This window comes from Setaria viridis, chromosome 3 (genome assembly GCF_005286985.2).
Source record: "Setaria viridis chromosome 3, Setaria_viridis_v4.0, whole genome shotgun sequence".
In the NCBI taxonomy this organism is placed as follows: domain Eukaryota; kingdom Viridiplantae; phylum Streptophyta; class Magnoliopsida; order Poales; family Poaceae; genus Setaria; species Setaria viridis.
Window position 1 is genome coordinate 1,056,415 of NC_048265.2, and position 20,876 is coordinate 1,077,290.

At 48.4% G+C, this 20,876-nt stretch overlaps 6 protein-coding genes across 6 annotated transcripts; 4 read left to right on the top strand and 2 right to left on the bottom strand.

Annotated features, from left to right (window-relative positions):
* Positions 1-2,142: 2,142 nt before the first annotated feature.
* LOC117846931 (dihydroorotate dehydrogenase (quinone), mitochondrial) lies at positions 2,143-6,042 on the bottom strand. Its single transcript, XM_034728054.2, has 11 exons — positions 5,764-6,042; positions 5,096-5,178; positions 4,577-4,900; positions 4,204-4,459; positions 3,909-3,989; positions 3,722-3,829; positions 3,610-3,639; positions 3,347-3,484; positions 3,158-3,195; positions 2,977-3,076; positions 2,143-2,580 (listed from the first exon to the last, which is right to left on the bottom strand). The coding sequence occupies exons 1-11, from the start codon at positions 5,935-5,937 to the stop codon at positions 2,506-2,508; spliced, it is 1,407 nt and encodes a 468-aa protein (XP_034583945.1). The 5' UTR covers positions 5,938-6,042; the 3' UTR covers positions 2,143-2,505.
* Positions 6,043-6,330: 288 nt separating this feature from the next.
* On the top strand, positions 6,331-8,083 carry LOC117848021 (serpin-Z1). Its single transcript, XM_034729324.2, has one exon. The coding sequence runs from the start codon at positions 6,331-6,333 to the stop codon at positions 7,096-7,098; it is 768 nt and encodes a 255-aa protein (XP_034585215.1). The 3' UTR covers positions 7,099-8,083.
* A 318-nt stretch (positions 8,084-8,401) lies between these two features.
* On the top strand, positions 8,402-13,115 carry LOC117851039 (pentatricopeptide repeat-containing protein At2g13600). Its single transcript, XM_072292502.1, has one exon. The coding sequence runs from the start codon at positions 9,113-9,115 to the stop codon at positions 10,901-10,903; it is 1,791 nt and encodes a 596-aa protein (XP_072148603.1). The 5' UTR covers positions 8,402-9,112; the 3' UTR covers positions 10,904-13,115.
* On the bottom strand, positions 11,168-12,746 carry LOC117851040 (thioredoxin X, chloroplastic). Its single transcript, XM_034732940.2, has 2 exons — positions 12,423-12,746; positions 11,168-11,611 (listed from the first exon to the last, which is right to left on the bottom strand). The coding sequence occupies exons 1-2, from the start codon at positions 12,744-12,746 to the stop codon at positions 11,408-11,410; spliced, it is 528 nt and encodes a 175-aa protein (XP_034588831.1). The 3' UTR covers positions 11,168-11,407.
* A 272-nt stretch (positions 13,116-13,387) lies between the features above and the next one.
* On the top strand, positions 13,388-18,236 carry LOC117850354 (plastid division protein CDP1, chloroplastic). The gene is made up of 12 exons (XM_034732184.2): positions 13,388-13,797; positions 14,142-14,255; positions 14,357-14,494; positions 15,114-15,218; positions 15,326-15,448; positions 15,528-15,896; positions 15,977-16,072; positions 16,150-16,275; positions 16,404-16,469; positions 16,559-17,299; positions 17,389-17,582; positions 17,668-18,236. Exons 1-12 carry the CDS (start codon positions 13,549-13,551, stop codon positions 17,750-17,752), a joined length of 2,406 nt encoding a protein of 801 aa, XP_034588075.1. The 5' UTR covers positions 13,388-13,548; the 3' UTR covers positions 17,753-18,236.
* Positions 18,237-18,388: 152 nt separating this feature from the next.
* On the top strand, positions 18,389-20,588 carry LOC117850357 (uncharacterized). The gene is made up of 2 exons (XM_034732186.2): positions 18,389-20,303; positions 20,384-20,588. Exon 1 carries the CDS (start codon positions 18,581-18,583, stop codon positions 20,228-20,230), a length of 1,650 nt encoding a protein of 549 aa, XP_034588077.1. The 5' UTR covers positions 18,389-18,580; the 3' UTR covers positions 20,231-20,303; positions 20,384-20,588.
* The last annotated feature ends 288 nt before the right edge of the window (positions 20,589-20,876 follow it).

Sequence of the window (20,876 nt, forward strand, 5' to 3'; positions counted from 1 at the left end):
GGATCCCGCGCGCCGGGAACGGCTGCCCCCTTGTGGATCGGCGCGCGAGCAAAGGCACCGACGGCGATTCGGCCGCGTCCGGCGACATGCCGTCATTCAGAGAGATAGTCACGACACGAGGTCGATCGAACTGTCGTCTGTCAAGCCCCCCTCGACGCGTTGGCACGGCACCTCAGCGACAGTTTTACCACTGACACGATTCGAGTACGTAAAAAAAGGTGTGTTTTTGCCAGCTGGTCTGTACATATAACTGCCGGTCATACTAGCCAACAGGCAACAGAATAGGGTCAGACGTGTCATTTTCATGGGCGGGGCTGTCAGGTGGGCGTGCCGTGCGGCCGGCGACGGCGAGCTACGGCTACGAGCCGGCCACTCGAGTAGCAAGCAGCAGCAGTAGCCGGAGTTGCATTTGTGCGCGAGCTGGGCGATCGCTGTCGGCGGGGCAGCCTAGCTTATCCGGGCTGTCCGCCCGTCCCCGCACGCGCCCAGCTGGTGAGCACAAATCCTGTCGCCCGCCGGCCGCCACTAGCGACCGACTCGGCAAGCGGAGAGGCCCGGCGCCGGCCTGGTCAGCGCGCCCGCCCATGTGGGTCAAGTCCAACGCCAAAGCCATGGCATGTCGTCTTGCTCCTGTCAGGTTGCAGCGATGTCTCGACTCTTCTACCTGCGTCAATCTGACTGTCACTGCAACGTATAGTTTACACAGAGATTTCGCCGAAAACTGTTCAATTTCATGTTTTGGGTTAAAAACCGTAGAGTTCTACTACAATCTCAAGCAGTCCCTACTGGCCTTCAAGTTGCTGCCTGGAAGAAGCAGCTTCATCGTTCCAGAGCGTCTGGATTCAGGACAATGAGGTCATCACATTTTGGACGATGCTGTCTCGAAGAATCTTGGGCGGATGCTGCTGCTGCTTTCAATGGCCCCCAAAATTCAACTTGTTTATGGTTTTGTTAGGTCTATAAGTGGCTGCATTGTACGAGTACTACAAGAGGTGCCTTCCGGAAGAGTCAAGCCCCAGTCCCGGCCGCACCAACCAACGCGAACAAGTGGCGATCAACAAGCGACAGAGACGTGTCACGAAGCAGCAGAATGGCTCACCACTTCATCTGGGCGGCCAAAAGCCCATGGAAAGTTCGTTAAACAAATCGAGAGGAGCAGGTGATCAGAAAAGGATGCCATCACTGACGGTAAAATATTCAGATCATATGGCACCGAGTTATTACAAACATTGAAAACTGGATCATTTGATCGTGGCGCCGAGTTACATTACGTTATCGGCCTGAAAGATTAGCACTAGGAAACAGCAAAAGGAGCCCATGTAACAACGATCGATCGATCGATCTTGGTTGATGCTGACATCAGTCATGCGGCGACAAATGGACAGGGGGACTAAAGAAAGCTCGAGTCCGTCGATGTGGGGCTCGAGGATGCGATTAGCAAGCGATTAACATGAGTACATGACAAAGTGCTCAATGATAAGTAAACCTATCAACCACCAGGAGGCCAGTAGACCTCACATTAGTAGTAAATAAACAAACAGTTGCTGATGGTCGTGTGTGAGGAGTAGCAACAACTAACATGACACCTTACCAACCCTGTAGATGGCATCAAGGATTCTGTTCATGCACATGCTGACATGCACCAGGGGTGGTCAGCTCAAACTGGAAGGGAGATGCATGATGCATTCCATCATGTTTTCTTAGACTTGTAAACGGGGACATTTCAAATGAGCTAACTGGGACATTATGGGCACCTTGCATAATCATGATATTTAGATATTTCAAACAAAAGATGACAGCTACTTTGGTCCGGTTTATAATTCTAAGATAATATACATATGATTGAGCATGTAATGAGTGATCAGTCACGATTCAGCTTAAGGAAGACGACTGATAACATTTCATCATGTTTTCTTAGACTTGCACAGAAGTACATTTCAAATGAGTTAAATAGGAAAGTATGTCACGGGTGTGAAGTACATTATAGGACATTATATATAAGTTATTTACACAAAGCTGTGACAAGAACCAGCAGGAATTCAATGTCAATGTCAACTGCCAAGTATGAAACTCCTTATCATTACGTTAGAAAACATGCATGCTAATACAGTGAGATGCAGACCAAAGATATTCCTCAGGGAATTAAAAACGGCAACCTGCAATTTCTGATATATTATGGAACTTTAAAACCGTTCTGAACTCCTGACCCATCAAACCAACGTGTATCTTTCAAAAGGACGCCGCAAAATATACACATACTTAACCAAAATCTGTTGTACAACTTGCTCGAACACAGGCAAAGAGCTCATGTATATGCACGTGATACAGCCACTCGTTACTCAGGTTAATGAGTACCGCTCACCCAAAAAAGTTTCAACTTGGTATTCCATTTCAAGTACTGGCCAAATGAAATTGGCAAGCATGCTAACAGAAAAGTTGTTTGCTTCTCAACAGAATCATATGAACCTAACGGAATGGTTATTCAGGCCTTCTCATCTGCTAGGATCACCTGAAATCTGCCCCAACTGCTTCCTGAACAGATTTGAAACCATCTCTTTCCAAACATTCTGCTAGCTCAGCCTGAAATGTCAAATGATCTATTAGTATCAAACTTGAAATGACTCCTAAAATATTTTGAGCAGATAGTTGGAATCATTTCCAGTAAAACAGTGAAAACACTCCGGGAAAAAACATGTTCTTTTATATGTTTATAACTTACAACTACATATCTTTTGCATTAGCTAAATCTGTTTGTCTCCTATTGCCTTATGGCCAATGAATAAAGATATCATACTCTTGTAGTTGTAAAGTGTAGAACACATTAGATGAAGTAGGTGCACTTCGGGAAAATATCTCTTCTCAGAATCCTATAATATTGACTACGAAAACAGCATTTTTATTTTTACTCTCTAAACTTTGAATTAAGAACATAATGATGTACTTCATATGTAGCAGTCGTGTTTAACTTATACTAACCTTTATTCTAGGTATAAGAGCTGGACCACCATAAGCAAGAGCAGTGTAAAGTTGAACAAGAGTAGCTCCAGAACGGATCTTCTTGTATGCATCCTCACCGCTGTAGTTATATACATAAACTTGATTGAAATTATGCGCACTAAAAGTGCAAAAAAAAAAGTAGATATAGAAATCCCAGTACCTGCTTACACCACCACAGCCTATGAGGGGAATCTTGCCCTGCAAGTGATACACAAGAGTTGCTCATGAACAAGGCATACCAATAAACTGCTATTTTATTTTAATAAAGGTAATACATTTGCTGATCAGCGCAAAGAAGCTTAAAAAAATAGATGTAGTTTTACGTAAGCAACAGGGGTAACACACTTACGCGTGTAAGGATATACATCTCCCTGAGAATGTTAGTAGATAAGTCAAATAAAGGCTTCCCACTTAATCCACCGGTTTCCTGAGCCAATGGATGTGTATCTGTGGGCGGTGGTCTGGAAACTGTGGTGTTTGATATAATCTGTGTGGTTAACAACATCGTTAAAAATTAGCACAAAATCTGGATGAGAGAAATACAAATAGAATGAAAGTTACACAAGACTAGGCCAGTCAGTGCCATAAGTTGTGGCAGGATTGTAAACCTACCAGGCCATCCAATCTAAGAGCAAGTGCAACCTGGAAAACATTAAGAGAGGCATAAGATTCTTGATTATATGATGGACAAGTTTGTCTAACAAGGCTAAGTTCAGTATGTCACCGCAGCAATATCCTCAAGATCCTGCTTAGACAAGTCTGGTGCAATTTTCACGAGCAATGGTGGAGGACCATCTTCAGCCCACTGCATCTCGTCTCGTGCAGCTTGCACCTGCACATCCAATTTGAGTCATATAGATTTCCCATGCAAACATAAGAGAAGATGCACTTCAATTTAAACAGCTACACACCTTCTTAACAAGATCTTTCAGTTGTTTTCTACCTTGCAATTTGCGAAGACCAGGAGTATTTGGGGAAGAAATGTTAATGACCTGCATTAATAGTAGAAAATAAGCCTCATACTAAACCTCCAAAAATACTGTCCACCCAGAAAAGCAATCAAACTTCACAATAAAAACAAAAGAATGAAAATGTTCAGACATTCTGTTTCTCCAGTCTCTAGATAGGCTTCTAAACCTACAGTCCATATGAAACGATAAGTACCAAAGTTTGTAGTGTGAAGTTAGTAAGTGCAAGGACGGATACCAAGTAATCAGCATATTGTGACAATGTATGAACTCCTTGCACATAATCAGCAGCAGCATCTTCACTAGTCTTGTTCTTGCCAAGATTGACTCCCAGGATTCCAGGTCCTGCTTTCCCTCCTTGCTTTATGTCACTGGTTGAGGGGGGCGTGGAGCTGGAAGTTTCTTCCATCTTCCGCTTACCATGTTGTGCCCCAAGACGCTTAGCAACAACTACGATTCCTTCACTATTGAATCCATATCGATTGATTACAGCACTGAAGGGAAACAAAGAAAACAGCAGCAGAAGAAACTAATTAGTAACATTCTGAATTTTATGGAACTTGATTGACATGGAACAGTTTGAATATAAATAACAAGACACGAATGCTTACCCATGCTCCTTTAATCTGAAAACTCGAGGCTTGGGATTTCCCTCTTGAGGATGAGGTGTCACAGAGCCAACTTCCACAAAGCCAAAACCCATGCCTAAGAGGCCTTCAACTGCCTCAGCATTTTTATCAAAGCCAGCGGCAAGACCAATTGGATTGGCAAACTTCCTTCCCCAAACCTCTAGCCCGAGAACCGGTGGGTCAGGTCTCTTTTCTCTTGGAACAAATCCGTGGGCAGCAGCTTTAACTGCCAAACGATGAGCAAACTCTGCATCTAGCAGTGCAAAAAGTGGATTTACGAGTTCTGTCGACTTGAATAACCAGCCACTGCACAATCAGCAAGGGTTTAGCTTTAGCAAAGGGGCTTAGTCGATTAATAATGCTAAATAGTTACAGATTAATGAGCTTTTAAGAAATACCACTAAGCACAGATTTCCAAGCACATAAGGGGGTGGTTCCATGACATTCCAAATTGTAAAAATTAAAAATAGTTCTAGAGAAATAGTTGCCAAGAACACGCACCAAAACCTGGCCTCATCAGCAGTACTAACATAAGCACCTCCACCAATGGCCAACCCTATCAAGGCCCCAGTTAAAAGCCTTCCCTGCCAAATGATAAGAAACACAAAACAAATTAATGAAACAAAACACAAAAAAAGGCCATAGAAGAGTCAGACCGGAAATCAAATTCAAATCTAGGATTGAGACCTCACAAGATCCTCCACAGTCACAGCAATTAATTCATAAGCTTGTTTTAGTTCATTAGTATTGCTGGAAAAATCACACGTTGTTCGCAACATATTCAGAATCTCATATTGAAGAGTGTGCCATTCATTGTTGCAGGACATGCAAAATCAGAGCTAGCCTTGATAGCACATCATGTAAAGACAGATTGTAAACAACTGTTGCAAAAGGCTTAACAAAAGACAACTTTCTTTAGATGCAACACGTTAAGGCGGCATGAAAGATGCAACCAATCAGCAGCATCAAGCACAGTAATAAGCTCGCTAAAGTTAGCAAGAAACAAATAAGCAGCACGCCGACTACAGTCCACAGATTCTAAAACCATTGCTCCTCATGCTAAGCAGCTTTTGTTGAAAAAAGCAGCGGGGGAGCTCAGCAAGATCACTGCCCGTGACATGTATGTTCAAATGCCGAGGCGACGGTGGAGGCGGGAGCGGGCGCGTTACCTTGCGGGGCGGCGGGGGCACCTTCTTCGGTGCGGCTGCGGCCTCCGCCGCCGCGCCGGACGCCGAGGCCGTGCTGGCCGACCGCGCGGATGCGCCGCCGCGCCATGCGGAGCCACGCAGGAGGACGTCGCGGAGAGAGCGCCGCCACACGCGAGCCGCGGCGGACGAAGACATGGGGGAAGGGCGGGAGGGAGACCACGCGCGGGAAGGGCGGAAGGCGTTGGAGCGCGCGAGGAGGGCGGGCGGCGGTGGCGGCGATGTGGGGGATGGTCAGCGTGGGGAGCAAGCAGAAGAGGAGGGGTTCTGAAGGGCTTAAGCGAGCAAGGAACAGAGGCACGAATTGGGTCGGGCCCAGATATGATATTTCACGTGTCTCAGCCCATTTCGCCAGCAACTCCTAACTAGATTAGACTCGCGTCTTGGGTTTGGCCCAGGTTACTAACTTCTGCCCAGTTTGTGCAAGATATTTATTTGCATTATTCTTTGCGACTGTGCATCGTTGTTTTTTAATCAACCCGGGCCTTTTCTTTTGAGGAATCATGGCACGAGGTCCGTTGCCAGTAGCTAATGGCCCTGTTTGGATACGCGGCAGCCTCCGATTTCAAAGCCGCCGCGAGGACGGTTGCGTTCGGCGACAACCCCGCGGCGGCCAGAGCCGAGATCAACGACTGGTTCAGGAGCGAGGCCGGCGGCTTCGTCGACAACCTCCTCACCGAGGGCTCCATCGACGGCAGCACGGCCGTCGTCCTCGCCAACTCGCTCTACTTCAATGGCTATTGGTACAACCCATTCTTCCCGCGCCTCACCCAAGATGGTGCCTTCCATGTCACTCCGGACCACGCGGTGCGCGTGCCTTTCATGACAGGGAGTCACCAGCGCACCTTCATGTACATCGGCTGCCATCCTGGCTTCAACGTCCTGCGCATGCCCTACTGCACCGGTGGCGGCGGCGGCGGCGGCGGGATGTTCGCCATGTGCATCTACCTCCCCGACGAACGCGACGGCCTGCCTGGCCTCATGCGCCAGATCAGCTCCAACCCGGCCGCGTTACTGCACAAGACGATCCTGCCGAAGGTGCCTGTCACGGTGGGGGAGCTCAGGATACCCAAGCTTGAGGTGTCGCTCAAGGTGGAGGCCTCACGACTCCTGCGTGACCTGCCTTTTGACCCTGCCGCCAACTCCTTCTCGTTCAATGCTGATGGGTTCTTGCGCCTTCTTGTACGTATGCCATCGTCTGGGCAAACTGTACATACAGAGCGAGGTCGATTGTTGCATGGCATTACAGAAGAGGCTGCCTGCCTTAGCATTAGTCTTTCTCGAGGACCCGACACCTGAGTGTCGGAAACCTCAGAACACTCGACTTTGGCAGATCTGCAAATCTAGTGTTTTTTTACCTCCAAACATCCGATTTTTACACCCTTTGATTACGATTTTGGGGGCTACGAAGATGTTGGAGCCAGGGGAGAGCTGGAGGATCCAGAGTATCTCAAGGACGACACTGTCCTCATCCCGTCATCCGGTGTGACATCACTGTGCTGAACGACCCGGGCGTCGAGCGGCATGATCTCGAGACGCTTGACCTCCTCTGCGTCTGCAACGACGGCCTGTGCAAGAACCTCCATCTCCATGGCGGCAGCAGGAAGAAGAAAACGTCGCAGAGCCAGGAGACGAAGCTGCTGCCTTCCGCCTCGACCATCGGCGTCGTGGTTTGCACCGCCCACCGGGTGCCACGTCGTCAAGGTCAGCGGCTACTCTCAGACCAAGCTGCTCCCTGGCAACGGCAAGCACATCAAGTCCGCGGAGTTCAAGGAGGCCGGCCACGCGTGGCGCATCTGGTGCTTCCCCGACGGCGACCGCGAGGCCACATCGGGCTCTACCTCGAGCTCGCCGGCGAATCCACGGACGTCCACGCTGAACTCCAATTCATCCTGGTACCGCACGGCCAGCTGACAAGGGCGCAGCACGGTGGTAGAACCGGCGGCGGCCGCAGGACTTTCGTCAGCAAGTACACGGACAATTGCTTTGGCTCCATGGATTTCATGGCGAGGGAAGAGCTGGAGATGTCAGAGTACCTCAAGGACGATTGCTTCTGCCTCCGGTGTAACATCACCACCCTGAACAAGCCGGTCGTCAAGCTACATGACACGGAGACGCTGCAGCTCCTCTGTTACTGCAACGATGACCTCTGCGAGAACATCCACGCCCCTGACAAGATGAAGGTGGAGACTTGCCCAACGTCTCAGCCTCCACCTCCATCTCGGGCTAAAGAAGACGCTTCTTTCGTGCCTTCCCATTCGAGCCAAATCATCGCAACTCTGCTTGAAATTCATGATCTCACTTTTCTATAAAAAAAAAACAGATCCAATTCAATATACTCATATCCTAGCCTTAACTTTATTTTCAAAATTTGATTAGTTCAATAATACAGGTTTTTCTTAAAAAAGGAAAGCAGATTACATCAGCTAATCCAAGATTTGGCCGTCGGACGCGAGGCAGGACACAACGCCGAGAGCCGAGAAGGCGTTCAGCGGGACACCTATAGTCCTATACTTCTCCTTCTCTCCATGCTCGGCTCCGACGGCCGGCCGTCGCGGCCTTGGAGGCCTCCGCCCTGCCCGTCGTGTCCTCGGCTCCTCGCGCCTCTCGCCGCCACTAGTCTTCTCGGATGGAATTGGCGAGGTCTGGAGCACCTTCGGCCCGAAAGCATTCACGTTTGGGAGAGGAGCGGCGGATCCCCAGTTCGCCGCAGCTCCCACTGGGCCGTCGGGTGCCGGCCGCCGGCGATCGGAGAGAGATCACGCCGGAGATCGTATCGCGACTGCGATAAAACATATTTCCGAATCGGTCCAAATATTTACAAATATACCCTTATTTAGATCGCGATTATTCTCCGCGATCCAATTATTTACATATAACCTCCTATTTTGGATCGCGATTATTCTCCGCGATCCGATTATTTGCACATTAGCCCCTCGTTCTTCCATCGCATCATTCTCTCCCATGGCCGTGGCCGCGCTCCCCTCTGCCGCCGGCGAGATGGACGTGCAGCAGAGCTGCGACCGGCGGTGCAAGACGATCCTATGTTCGCGCCTTGCCACAATATCGGTGCTCCTCCTCTTTTCCTCCGCCTAATCATATTTGCTCCGCTTCCTCCTCTCTTCTCCGCCTCCGGCGGCGGCTGGGTGCCCTCACACGGAGCCTCGACTGGGCTCGAGAGGACGAGGGGTTCATGTGGAGGCGCCAGTGCCTTCGACAACTCGCGCATGCCTTAACCGCGGCCGCTCAGGCTTAACCGCTCGAGCCAAACCCGGAGGCCCCGGCTGCGCGTGCAACCGACGGTGCGGCCGCAATGCCGCTGCGCGCACCGCCTGCCGTGCCGCGTCTTCGCTCTCCGGCCTCCGTGAAACCCCGTCGTTTCCACGCTGCCACCCACCACCACCACCACCACCAAGATCCCGTCCCAGTCCCTGCCTACACATACGCGACCCTCCTCCAGTGCAGCGCCGCCACTGCCGATCCCCTCCTCGCCGCCTCCCTCCATGCGGCGCTTCTCAAGCCGGGCCTCCTCTCCTCCGACCTCTTCCTGTCCAACCACCTCCTCATCGCCTACTTCAAGTCTCGCCTCCATCGCCACGGCCTCCGCCTGCTCGACGAAATGCCCCGGCGCAACGCTGTCTCATGGTCCGTCGCCATTGCGGGGCTCACGCAGGGGGACCAGCCCCGCGAAGCGCTTGCTCTGTTCCGGCGGATGCGTGTTGCCGGGTGCCCACCCAACGAGTTCGCGCTGGTGAGCGCGCTCAACGCGAGCTCGTTCGTAGGTGCCACGGGCACTGGCCGCGCGCGGCAGCTGTACGCTCTCGCCGTGCGCCTTGGCTTTGAGTCCAATGTCTTCCTGATGAACGCGTTCCTCGCTGCGATGGTCCGTCACGGGCAGCTCGCGGACGCGATGCAGTTGTTCGATGACGCTTGTGTCCGGGACATCGTCTCGTGGAACACGCTGCTTGCAGGGTTCGCGCGCCATTGGTGCGTGCAGGGATGGATTCTATGGCGAAGGATGGTTAGGGAAGCTGTTGGTGCCGACGGGTTCTCGTTCAGCACCGTGCTTTCTGGATTGGCGGCAAGGGCGAGCTTGGCAAGCGGCTTGCAAGTTCATGCGCAGCTTGTCAAGAGTGGCTTTGGGGATGACGTATATGTGGGGAACTCTTTGGTGGAGATGTACATGAAGAGCAAGTGCCTAGTTGATGGCATCAGAGCCTTCACCGAGATTCGCTGCAAAGATGTTGTGTCATGGACAGAGATGGCCGCTGGCTGCCTACATTGTGGTGAACCTGCTAAGGCAATTGGCATTTTCAGTCACATGATGCTGGATGGAGTTATGCCTAACAGTTACACATTTGCAACGGCAGCTAATGCTTGCGCAAGCCTCATTGATCTGGATGAAGGAAGGAAAGTTCATGGATATGTCATCAAGCTGGGAGATGAATCAGATGTTGGCGTCAACAATGCCCTCATTGACATGTATGCAAAGTGCGGGTCAGTGAGCTGTGCTTACAAGGTGTTCCAGTCGATGCAGCAGCGGCCGGTTATCTCCTGGACAGCGATGATCATGGGTTTTGCACAGAACGGGCTAGCTCGGGAGGCTGTGGAGGTGTTCGACGACATGCTGTTGAAAGGCGTGGCACCCAACTATGTCACATTAATCTGCGTTCTCTACGCTTGCAGCCAAGGTGGGTTTGTGGATGAAGGTTGGATATACTTCAACGCCATGGAGGGTAAGTTTGGAGTTCAGCCTGGCGAGGACCACTACGCCTGCATGGTCGATCTGCTTGGAAAAGCAGGCCATATCGAGGAGGCTGAAGAGCTGATATCAAGAATGCCATTCCGGCCTGGGGTCCTTGTCTGGCAGGCATTGCTTGGTGCCTGCCGTCTTCATGGCAACGAAACTGTAGGCAGGAGAGCTGCAGAGCATGCACTTGCGCTCGAAAACGATGATCCATCGACATACACGTTGCTGTCCAACATTCTTGCCGGCCGTCAAAATTGGGACAGTGCAGGAAGGGTGAGAGGATTCATGGGAGACACAGAAATCACAAAGCTACCTGGATCTTCGTGGTTTCAGTCCCCGCTTGACAGAAACTAAACTTGTATCAGGTAAACTTCAGTTCAACAGAATATAAGCATCTGGTTGTGCATTTGACCTGGAAGCATCAGACTACAGAAAGAAGCAGGTACTTAGATCATCTATATCTGATTGGACAGGCTTCTGCAAAACCTCACAGGTGAAGGGAAGTGGCTTGTATTTGACCAACAATTTAACATGGCTATATCATAACTGAACTGCAGTTTGATCATTTGTATCATTCATACAATTGGGAAACAACAAACCGTTCTATGCACAAAGATATCATAAAATGAACTTGCTTGATATTAAGCTTTTAAAATTAGTTTTGGTACATACTCATCACAGGCCATCATATATACTCAATTTGCCAACGACAATCGTATGTAGTCAAGCAAGATAGTGTAGTTAATTACAAACTAGGAAAAACAGTGCTCATGTAAGGATGGATTCTTCAACATTCCCGATGCTTTGTGCAAGCCAATGCCATTGACTTCCTCAGGGCTCAAACTGCTGGCACTGATATTAAGCAACAGTTGTCGCCAATAGAGGCTCCAGGTATTGCTTGAACTTGTCTTTTATCATTGCACCTTCTCTTCGGCTACCTGGCACCTCTTGCCCATTCTTGAAGAGAATGAGAGTTGGAAGACCATATACCTTGTACTCTTCAATCAACTTGGGATTTGCGTCATGATCAATCTTGACAATCTTTAATCTCCCATCATATTCCTGTTTCACAAAATTTCAGTTTATAAATGCAATTCTGATGATATAGTTTCCTCTTAAAAAGTCAGCATGTTGAACCACATTAAAAAGTTCCTACATAGGAATACATATGTGCAATTGGTCTTGGTGATGCTACATTGCAGCTCATTTGAACTACTATTTCCCTCCAGTAAAGAAAAACAGGGTAGTTTGCTTTTGCTAAGAAAAAAAATGTGAAATTGTCTCATGTACATGGATCAATAGCTAAAACACTAAGTTTCTACACCAGTTAGGTCTTCCATTGATTTTTCTACACCAGTTTGGGGAAGTATCACACTATGGATAAAGTCCTTAAGGCTTTGGTCTAACATTACATATTGGAAATCAAACATACCACCATGTTTCTGTAGCCCGCAATTATAGTGTGTCAGGATTGGCTTTGGCTGAATTTCTTATAAAACACTCTGCCTTGGAGTTTTATCACAATCAAACTGACAAACTGTACTTATTATATTGCCGATGTGAAGCTTTGTTGTTGTAACCTCATGATAACTATCCTAAAGATTGTTTATAACTATAGTAACCGCATTTTCTCACCTGTCTCAGTGCATATGTACTATCAGTCTCGTATATCAGTTTATCTCTTTGGGGCTGCTACTTGATCTTGTCAGGGATTTGCGGCTTTCATTTGCGTTTTACCGGATTAACGGTGCCATGTGGCAAATTCTATGACAATTGCTAACGCTTGCATCATTCACTATATCTATCGAGAAACAATTCTTTCACATATCTGTATGAACATTTCTGTCAAGCAGCAGCAGAGCAGTGTATATACCTCTGAGGCCCAATCGACGACAGGCGCGATGAGGCGGCACGGCCCGCACCAGTCGGCGACGAAGTCAACGAGGACGGGCAGCTCTGACTCCAGCACCTCCGCCGCGAACTCGCTCTCCGCAATGAACTTCGCGGCCGCGGCGCACCGAACGCGCGTGCGCGGGCACGTGAGCCGGCCTGGCGCCGCACGGCAGCCGGCCGACGCTGGCTGGGCGGGCGAGAGGCGGAGCGTGGCCGGGAGGCGGGTCCCGCGGGGGACCGAGGAGAACGGCGAGCGGAGGGACGGCGCGAGGGTGGACGCGGTGGTGCTCGGCGCGGACGCCATGAGCGGAGCCGATGAGTGGGGACGGGGAGGAGGAATCTTCTTCTGGAAGGTGCCAAATAGCCAGTCCGCCACCAGTTTCCTTCCGCGGGCGAGATTTGTCGGCGAGGAGCCGATTTTTCTTCTTCTTCTCGTCTTCTGAGGCGTGGAATTCGGCCCAGCCCAGTAAAAACTGCAGGAGCGGCCCGTTCGGCCTGTTTGTTTGTCTAACGTCTTCCCGGAATTCTGGCAGAGGAACGGTGTGGGAAGATGTGACCCGTTCGTCCAGCGAGGAAGATTCTTTTTCATATGAAAAATTTTGTAGAAAAAATATCATAAAATCTAAGCGATTCTCGACATAGAGAAAATGACATTTTGTATGGATCTTGTTAACTTGTGCCTTCCTGAGGATCAAGGACAGTTCAGTGCTACCTTATGGTTATGGATAGCTGTTCTAAATTCAAAAGAATATCGAACCATTCTACTAATATTCATAAAAACGCGTCGAAATGAAATTGCTGGGCTAGGCCATAAAATCAAAAGTGATGAAAAAACTGAAAAAAAAAGTGCCATGTCACTGTCAGCACCTGAAATTGTCCCACATGTAACCATGCCCGTCGCATGGACCGAGTCCACGGAGAAAGCACGACCCGTCGCCCCCGAGCCCTCCGGCGGCTTCGCCATCACGACGCCTCCTCCCTCCTCCTCACTGACGCTTTCTCCCCCCTTGGCCTCCTGCTTTATTCCCACCCCCACCCCCCGCAAAACCCCCAAAGCTCCGCACATGGAGGCCTCCGGTTAGGGTTGGTTTCTCGGGGGCCCGGCCATGGTGATGCCGACGGTGGCCTCTGCGGCCGCGGCGTCGCTTCACCCGGCGGTCTCGACGCGGCATCTGGGGGTCGGAAGCGGCAATGCGTTCCTCGCGGCGGGTGGATTCCTGGCGGGCGGGCTGCGAGCGGCGGCGGCGGGGTCGGTGCGTGCCAGGGTGGCGGAGGCCGCGCCGGTGGCCGCCGAGGGCAGCAGGCAGGAGGCTCCCGCTGCCCCGATGGTGGAGATCCCCGTCACTTGCTATCAGGTGAATTATTTGAGTCACCTGGTCTGTTTACCTATTGCAATTTTGGAAATGTCGCTCCCGTTCGGTTGTTGTACTGATCATCGCTTGATCTGGTTCCGCCCATTGCCGGCCAAGTTATCGCAGTGACTCAGTTACAGATTGAGTCGGAATTTTACCATCGTAATTGAAATTCAATCTGTACAAAACAACTGCCCTCTAAAACCTGCATCTGAAGTTTACGTGCTTCCCTCGTTTAGGAGTAGAATGTTTGGAACGGGCATTGGTAGTTCGTTGTTATCACTTCAGAAGTGATTGGGCCATCTGCTTTCTTATTAATTGTTGACACCTTTCAAATGGACTTGCAGATTCTAGGCGTTACAGAGAAGGCTGAGAAGGATGAGATTGTGAAGGCAGCAATGGAGTTAAAAATTGCTGGGATAGAAGATGGATACACAGCTGAAGTTTCCGCTTTCAGACAGGTTGCTGATTGATTTCTGCAACTATATTATTATAGATATATTGTGTAGTCTGTTTGATGAGGGGATGCAAGAATCCTGATGTCAGAGATGTCATTTATCAGGCTCTACTGGTAGATGTCAGAGATAAACTTCTATTTGAACAAGATTACGCAGGAAACACAAAGGAGAAGGTTCCACCTAGATCCTCTCTTCATATACCTTGGAGCTGGTTGCCTGCTGCTCTTTGTGTCCTGCAGGAGGTAATGTATACACAGACATTTCTCATAAAAATAACATGCCATTATCAAGTTAATGCTGGTATAATGTGGTTAAGACTTTTCTCTATTGGTGGATATGCTCAGTGATTAAGTAGTTACCATGCTTTATTTTCGAAATCCACCAAAACAATAAATATTCTGTAGATCACTGTCTGTGAGTATTCTTTATTGTAGATCTATCTTGTGCTTCTTGGTAATGTACAATTCACATTTCAGGTTTAAGATTTATGCCACTCGATTTCAGAACTAAAGTTTAATATGGAATGGAACAAATTTCTCTAATTTAATGCTCCTAAGCTCTGGAATAGTCACGAAAGGGCATAGCCAAGTCAACATCTTTAGGATCATGGTGTGGTGTATTTAGATACTAACTTCTGTCCATAAAATGCTGAAAATATCACTATGAAAAATCTTCCATGCTGAATATAGGGAATGTACCTCTTTTGTATATTTAGCATGTACTTTGAGCTTTGAGGACTAAACACAATATGTTAGGGTACCAATTATCGAAGTTCAATATGCATTTTTGGCTTACCATCATGCACTTGCAGTGCTGGATATTTGTTTATCGTCAATGTAAGATGTGGCAGTATCATTGCAGGTTGGAGAAGAAAAATTAGTTTTGGAAATCGGTCAAGCAGCTCTGCGACGCCCTGATTCAAAGCCTTATGTTCACGACATACTTCTTGCAATGGCATTAGCAGAAGTAAGAATTGCATAGGATCTTTTTGTTTCATTTTATGAAGCTGCTTGATAAAATGCACATTTACCTATTTGGCACATTCAGATGATTTCATGATTTTTCTTTTGTAGTGCTCTATAGCAAAAGCCAGCTTTGAGAAAAGTAAGGTTTCCCTTGGCTTTGAGGCTCTAGCACGTGCTCAATATCTTTTGAGGAGAAAACCATCATTGGAGAAGATGCCGCTTCTTGAACAGGTAAAATGTTGTTACTTCTACTCGAGCAGTTCTTCTAAATATAAAATCATGTGGTAACTTATTTCATCGGGTGATCCAGATTGAAGAATCACTTGAGGAGCTTGCACCTGCTTGCACTTTGGAGCTTTTAAGCTTGCCTCAGACACCTGAAAATTCTGAACGCAGGCGAGGTGCTATTGCAGCTCTCTGTGAATTGCTTAGACAGGGCCTTGATGTTGAATCTTCTTGTAGAGTCCATGACTGGCCTTGCTTCTTAGGTCAAGCGATAAACAAATTATTAGCCACTGAAATCGTGGATCTACTTTCTTGGGACACTTTGGCTACAACTCGTAAAAATAAAAGATCATTGGAGTCCCAAAGCCAGCGAGTGGTAGTTGACTTCAACTGCTTCTATGTGGCAATGCTTGCTCACCTTGCATTTGGATTTTCAACCCGCCAGACTGAGTTGGTACCCTCTTTTTCTCACCTGCTTCATAGCCTATAGAAGTTGTTTATACATTATTTTAAATTTATTTTACCTCTGTGCAGATCAAGAAAGCTAAAACTATCTGTGAATGTTTAGTTGCATCTGAGAGCACAGATCTAAAATTTGAGGAATCTTTTTGCTCATATCTTCTTGGGGAGGTGATAAGCTTATGTCAAGTTGTATAATTTGTTAGTTTTGTTTCCTCACATTACTAGGACTAACGATTAGCTCTCAGGAAACTAGCGCCGCAGTTTTTGAAAAGCTTCAGCAGCTTCAAAGTAATGGAAGTTCAAATTCAAAGAATTATGGGTTAGATAAAAAGAAAGACAGCAGTGACAAGGTTACTGTCAACCAATCACTGGTATGTGTTCTGTTGATTGTATGCTTCTGAGAAGCTTTTGTATTCCATATGACTTGTTCTATCTATGCAGTTATACTGTATCTATCTTGATTAGATCTTTCTCATGGTGGGCAACTTTTTATAACCAGGAACTGTGGCTGAAGGATGTGGCGCTCTCTCGTTTTGCAGATACAAAAGATTGTCTGCCATCTTTGGTTCGTGTGAACTACTTTTAGTAATCGCATCCACAACATTACAACATCATCTCTATGAAGTAATTTAGTTTCTCAACCTCTTATGACAGGCCAACTTTTTTGGAGCTCCTAAACGCATCCTTAACACATCCAAGCAGAAACTGGGATCCCCAAGATCAGTCCTTTTGAGCTCTCAGCCGTCTTCTAGTGTCTCATCATGCAACAGAACTTCAGGGGAGCAGACCCCAAGATTGAGTCCTAACAGCCATTTGGGCGAGGCTGTCAAGCAACTTGCGCCTACTAACCTAGGGCTCCATTCATCAATGGATAGGCAAGTAAATGGCTCAGGAACAACATCTGTTCCCCTAAAGCGCAACCCTGGATCCCATCCTCTCAGAACACTGGAATTATGGGGACCGACTGGAGATGTTATTGGAAAGCTTGCCTATAGCGCACTCCTAGGCTTTGTTGTGTTTGGCACATTAAAATTGTTCAGATTTCAGTTAGGGCACATGAAATATGCCAACCCAAGTAGAGAGTCTGCATCCATGTCATCCCTGAATGAAGCATCTGCACCAGAAGGTTCCTTTATTACCAGCAGTGTTAGGAAGCATTTTGAAAATTTGTCGAAATTGCTTTGGCTGAGTGATAGGGTTCATTCAAGTAGTGAAGAAAGAGAGAGATACCCAGTGCCTAAAGATACCACCGCTGCAGTTTGCAAGCAAAAGATGGATATTCAAGAAGCAGAAGCACTTGTAAAACAGTGGCAAGACATAAAATCTGAAGCTCTTGGCCCTGACTATCAAATTGACATGCTCCTCGAGATTCTCGACGGTTCAATGCTCTCTAAGGTTTGTTTTTCTTTTCCTGACTATGTGGTTGCATTTGATTTTTTTTCTTTATTTTACTGTGCATAATCGAAGACCATCTTGTGGTGCAGTGGCAAGATTTAGCCTTATCGGCAAAGGACCAGTCCTGCTATTGGAGATTTGTTTTGTTAAATCTCGATGTTGTTCGAGCTGAGATAATCTTGGATGAAGTTGGTGCTGGTGAAGCAGCAGAAATTGATGCTGTACTTGAGGAGGCGGCTGAGCTTGTTGATGACTCCCAGCCCAAGAAACCCAGTTATTACAGGTATTAAATCATTGCTGTTGAGTATTCTTTTGCGTTCTGCTCTATGATGATAAGCACGGTAATATTTATATGGATGTAATTGCAGCACATACGAAGTTCAGTACATATTGAGGAGGCAGAATGATGGATCATGGAAAATCTGCGAAGCTGCTGTCCAGGACTTGACGTGATTTCTGCCAACAGGGCAAAAAGACTACATAATCATCAGCTGATAGGTCACAGGGTAGTACTGATCTTGTCAGAGTTCCAACATGGCAAGCAAGAAACATATTGGAAATATTTAGTGGCACTGTTAGGTTACCTTGGGATCCCGTTTGAGTACCATGCAATAGTTAGCTGAGTTCTATTAGGAAGCTTCGGAGACTTCTCGCGCCAGGGTTTGACAGAATAGTTGCTGGTAGTACAGATGCTAACCGCTGCTGATACCACATTCCTTTGTTCCTTTTTACCTCCATGGCGTGAGATCATGTGATCTAGTGAGAGTTTTACCCACGTGTGCGTGATTTTGCGACCGCCATTGTTCGAAGAACAATGCAATTTGCTGACTGGCTGTTAAATCTTCCTTCACCTGTTTGTGTGACTGTAAGCTCGAGGCTTCCTTGTTCATCCTCGTTAGCCTCACAGCTCAATGAAACAAACACATTTTTACTTGCATCTGTTTGATCTATCATCATGTTATTAACCTCGATGGGTTTTGGGCCATTTATTCAATAAGATTCCCGTAACGCGCCAGCTCTTGCATCTGCCGATGATTTCAGTCCCAGTTTACCGAGACCTGAACGGTTGTGTTCTTGCAACTCTGCTTTGCTGACGACAAGGTCGACGCTTTGATTCGTGCACAGCACCAGATCTCACGTCCACCATCTTCCACCTCGTAGTCGTAGCATCCCGGTCACTGCCGTGTGCAGCCTCGCCGTCGTCGCCATTGCAGCTGCGCGTCCCGCCGCAAATTCGTTTCTCTTCGCTGCATCCGCATCACCGCGCCTCCGCGGTCCTCTATGCCCGCCGGCGCATGGCCGGCCGCAGCCGCAGCCACCTCCGCTCCGCTCTCCGCCGCGGTGCGCGCGGCCATGCGCACGCTCGGCGGCCTCCTCCCCCGCGCCCACCGCCCGCACTCCACCACAGCCACCACCACCACGACGGCCTCAGACACCGCCGCCTCCTCTTCGTCGTCGCACACCCTCCACGACTACAACCGCCTCCTGGCCGCGTTCGCACGGGACGGTGACGGCGACGCGGCTCTCCGCGTGCTCCGCCGCATGCTCCTCTCCTCCCCCGCCTGCGCACCCACCGCCGTCTCCTACACCTCCGCCATGTCCGCGCTCGCCAAGGCCGGACGCCCCGCCGACGCAGCATCTCTCTTCGACGACATGCTCGCCAACGGCGTCACCCCGGACCGGGCCGCCTTCTCGCTCCTCCTCCACGTCTACTCCTCGCACCTCCATCTCCCCGCCGCCGCGCACTCCGTACTCCTCTGGATGACCCGCCTGGGCCTCCCGCCGACCCCCATCGACTACACCGACCTCATCTTCTCCTTCTGCCGCGCCGGCCGCCTGGCCGACGCCCTCCAGCTGCTCGACGAAATGCGCGCCCTCAATTACCCACTCACACCACATACATTCGCGCCGATCCTCAAGGCATTCTGCGATAATGCTGACATCCAAGCAGCCGACGCACTCATCAGCTCCATGCGCTGCTCCGGTTGCCTCCCTGATGTCGTTATTTACAACATCTACATCCAGGGGCTATGTAAGATGGGGTATTTTGATGCTGTCGAGCAGGTTATTGATGAGAGTAGCCGAAATGGGTGGGTGCCGGATGCAGTCACATACAGCACATACGTTGCTGGACTTTGCCGGTTCGGATACATTGAGGAAGCATTTCGGCAGCTGGAAATTATGGTAGCAAAGGGGCTACAGCTGACAGTAGTTGGTCTGAATATACTGTTGGACTACGTCGCGCAGGATCTTGATATGTGGGCAGGCAAGGAGGTCCTGGAGCGATGCCAAGAGCTTGGTTTTGTGGTTGATGTCGTGACATACAACACTGTCATGGATCATTTCTCCAAGAAAGGGAAGTGGCTGCGTGTCCTAAAGCTGTTTACGGACCTTCTCAAGAAACCCATAACACCCAATGTGCAGACATACAACATTTTGATTTCATGTCTGTGCCGAGCTGGCAAGTTTCAGTTTGCCAAATTCATGTTCAGCAGCAAGGGGTTTGTGGCAGACACTGTTACTTGTAACATTCTGATCCATGAGTTCTATGAAGCCGGAAAGGAGGGTGAGCTTGGTTTTTTGTTTGCTGATGTGAATGCAGGAAAAATTGCCCCAGATACCATCACATATAATACACTGGTCGATTGTCTCTTTAGGTCCGGGAGGAGGTCGGAGGCTGCCAATTTTGTCAGGCATATCGATGATGGCTACCCTACGGAGCCTGTTGCCCATTTGACGTATTGGTTAGTTAGGAGTGGAAATACACATGAGGCGTTGAGGCTGTTTGATGATATCCAAATAAAAGGACTGGTTCTGGATAGTAAGATTTTTGCTAATGTGATCAAGGCTTTCTGCAGAAAGGGTCCAGTAGAATGTTCAGATATGTCACAATTATGCTCTGTATTGGATAGGATGCTTGGGATTGGATAATCTTTTCTGTTGCATGGGTTTATAACTTGGAAATGCTTGGAGCTCTGCTGATACTTTTTCACTACTTTGCATGGTAGAGATCCATATATGATTTTCTTTAACTTGTATGGTTGTACCAGTACCTAATACCCATAGGCCTTGTTCGGTTTGAAGGGGATTGGAGAGGATTGGAAGGAATTGGGAGGGATTAAATCCCAACAAGTCAAAATCCCCCTCAATCCCTTTGGGAAGGGGATTAACGAACAAGGCCTGAAGGTACAGTGCGCTTTTGGTTTCTCCATGTAGTTCTTTACCATAAATACACTTGTGAAATACAATCTGTGATCTGAGAATTAATCGTGTTTGGCTTCTGGAGCTATATACTTAAATAGAATGTTCTATACTAAAGTTGTGGTATTCTTCTTCAGTTCTGTGGATAAATTGTGTATTGAGTTGGTTTGTTCAACCAAATTAGTGTTCTGTGGTAAAGGATGGACCTGTACTGGTACTGTTTTCCAAACTCCTGATCACTTAAGTTGTGGATGACAAATTATTAGCGCACTTGCCTTCCTATCTGGACTGAAAGACTTTATTGCAGCGAAACATGGAGCAACCAAGGGTCTTGTTCACTACTATTCGTGCTGATATGTTTCAGTACTCAAGAGTT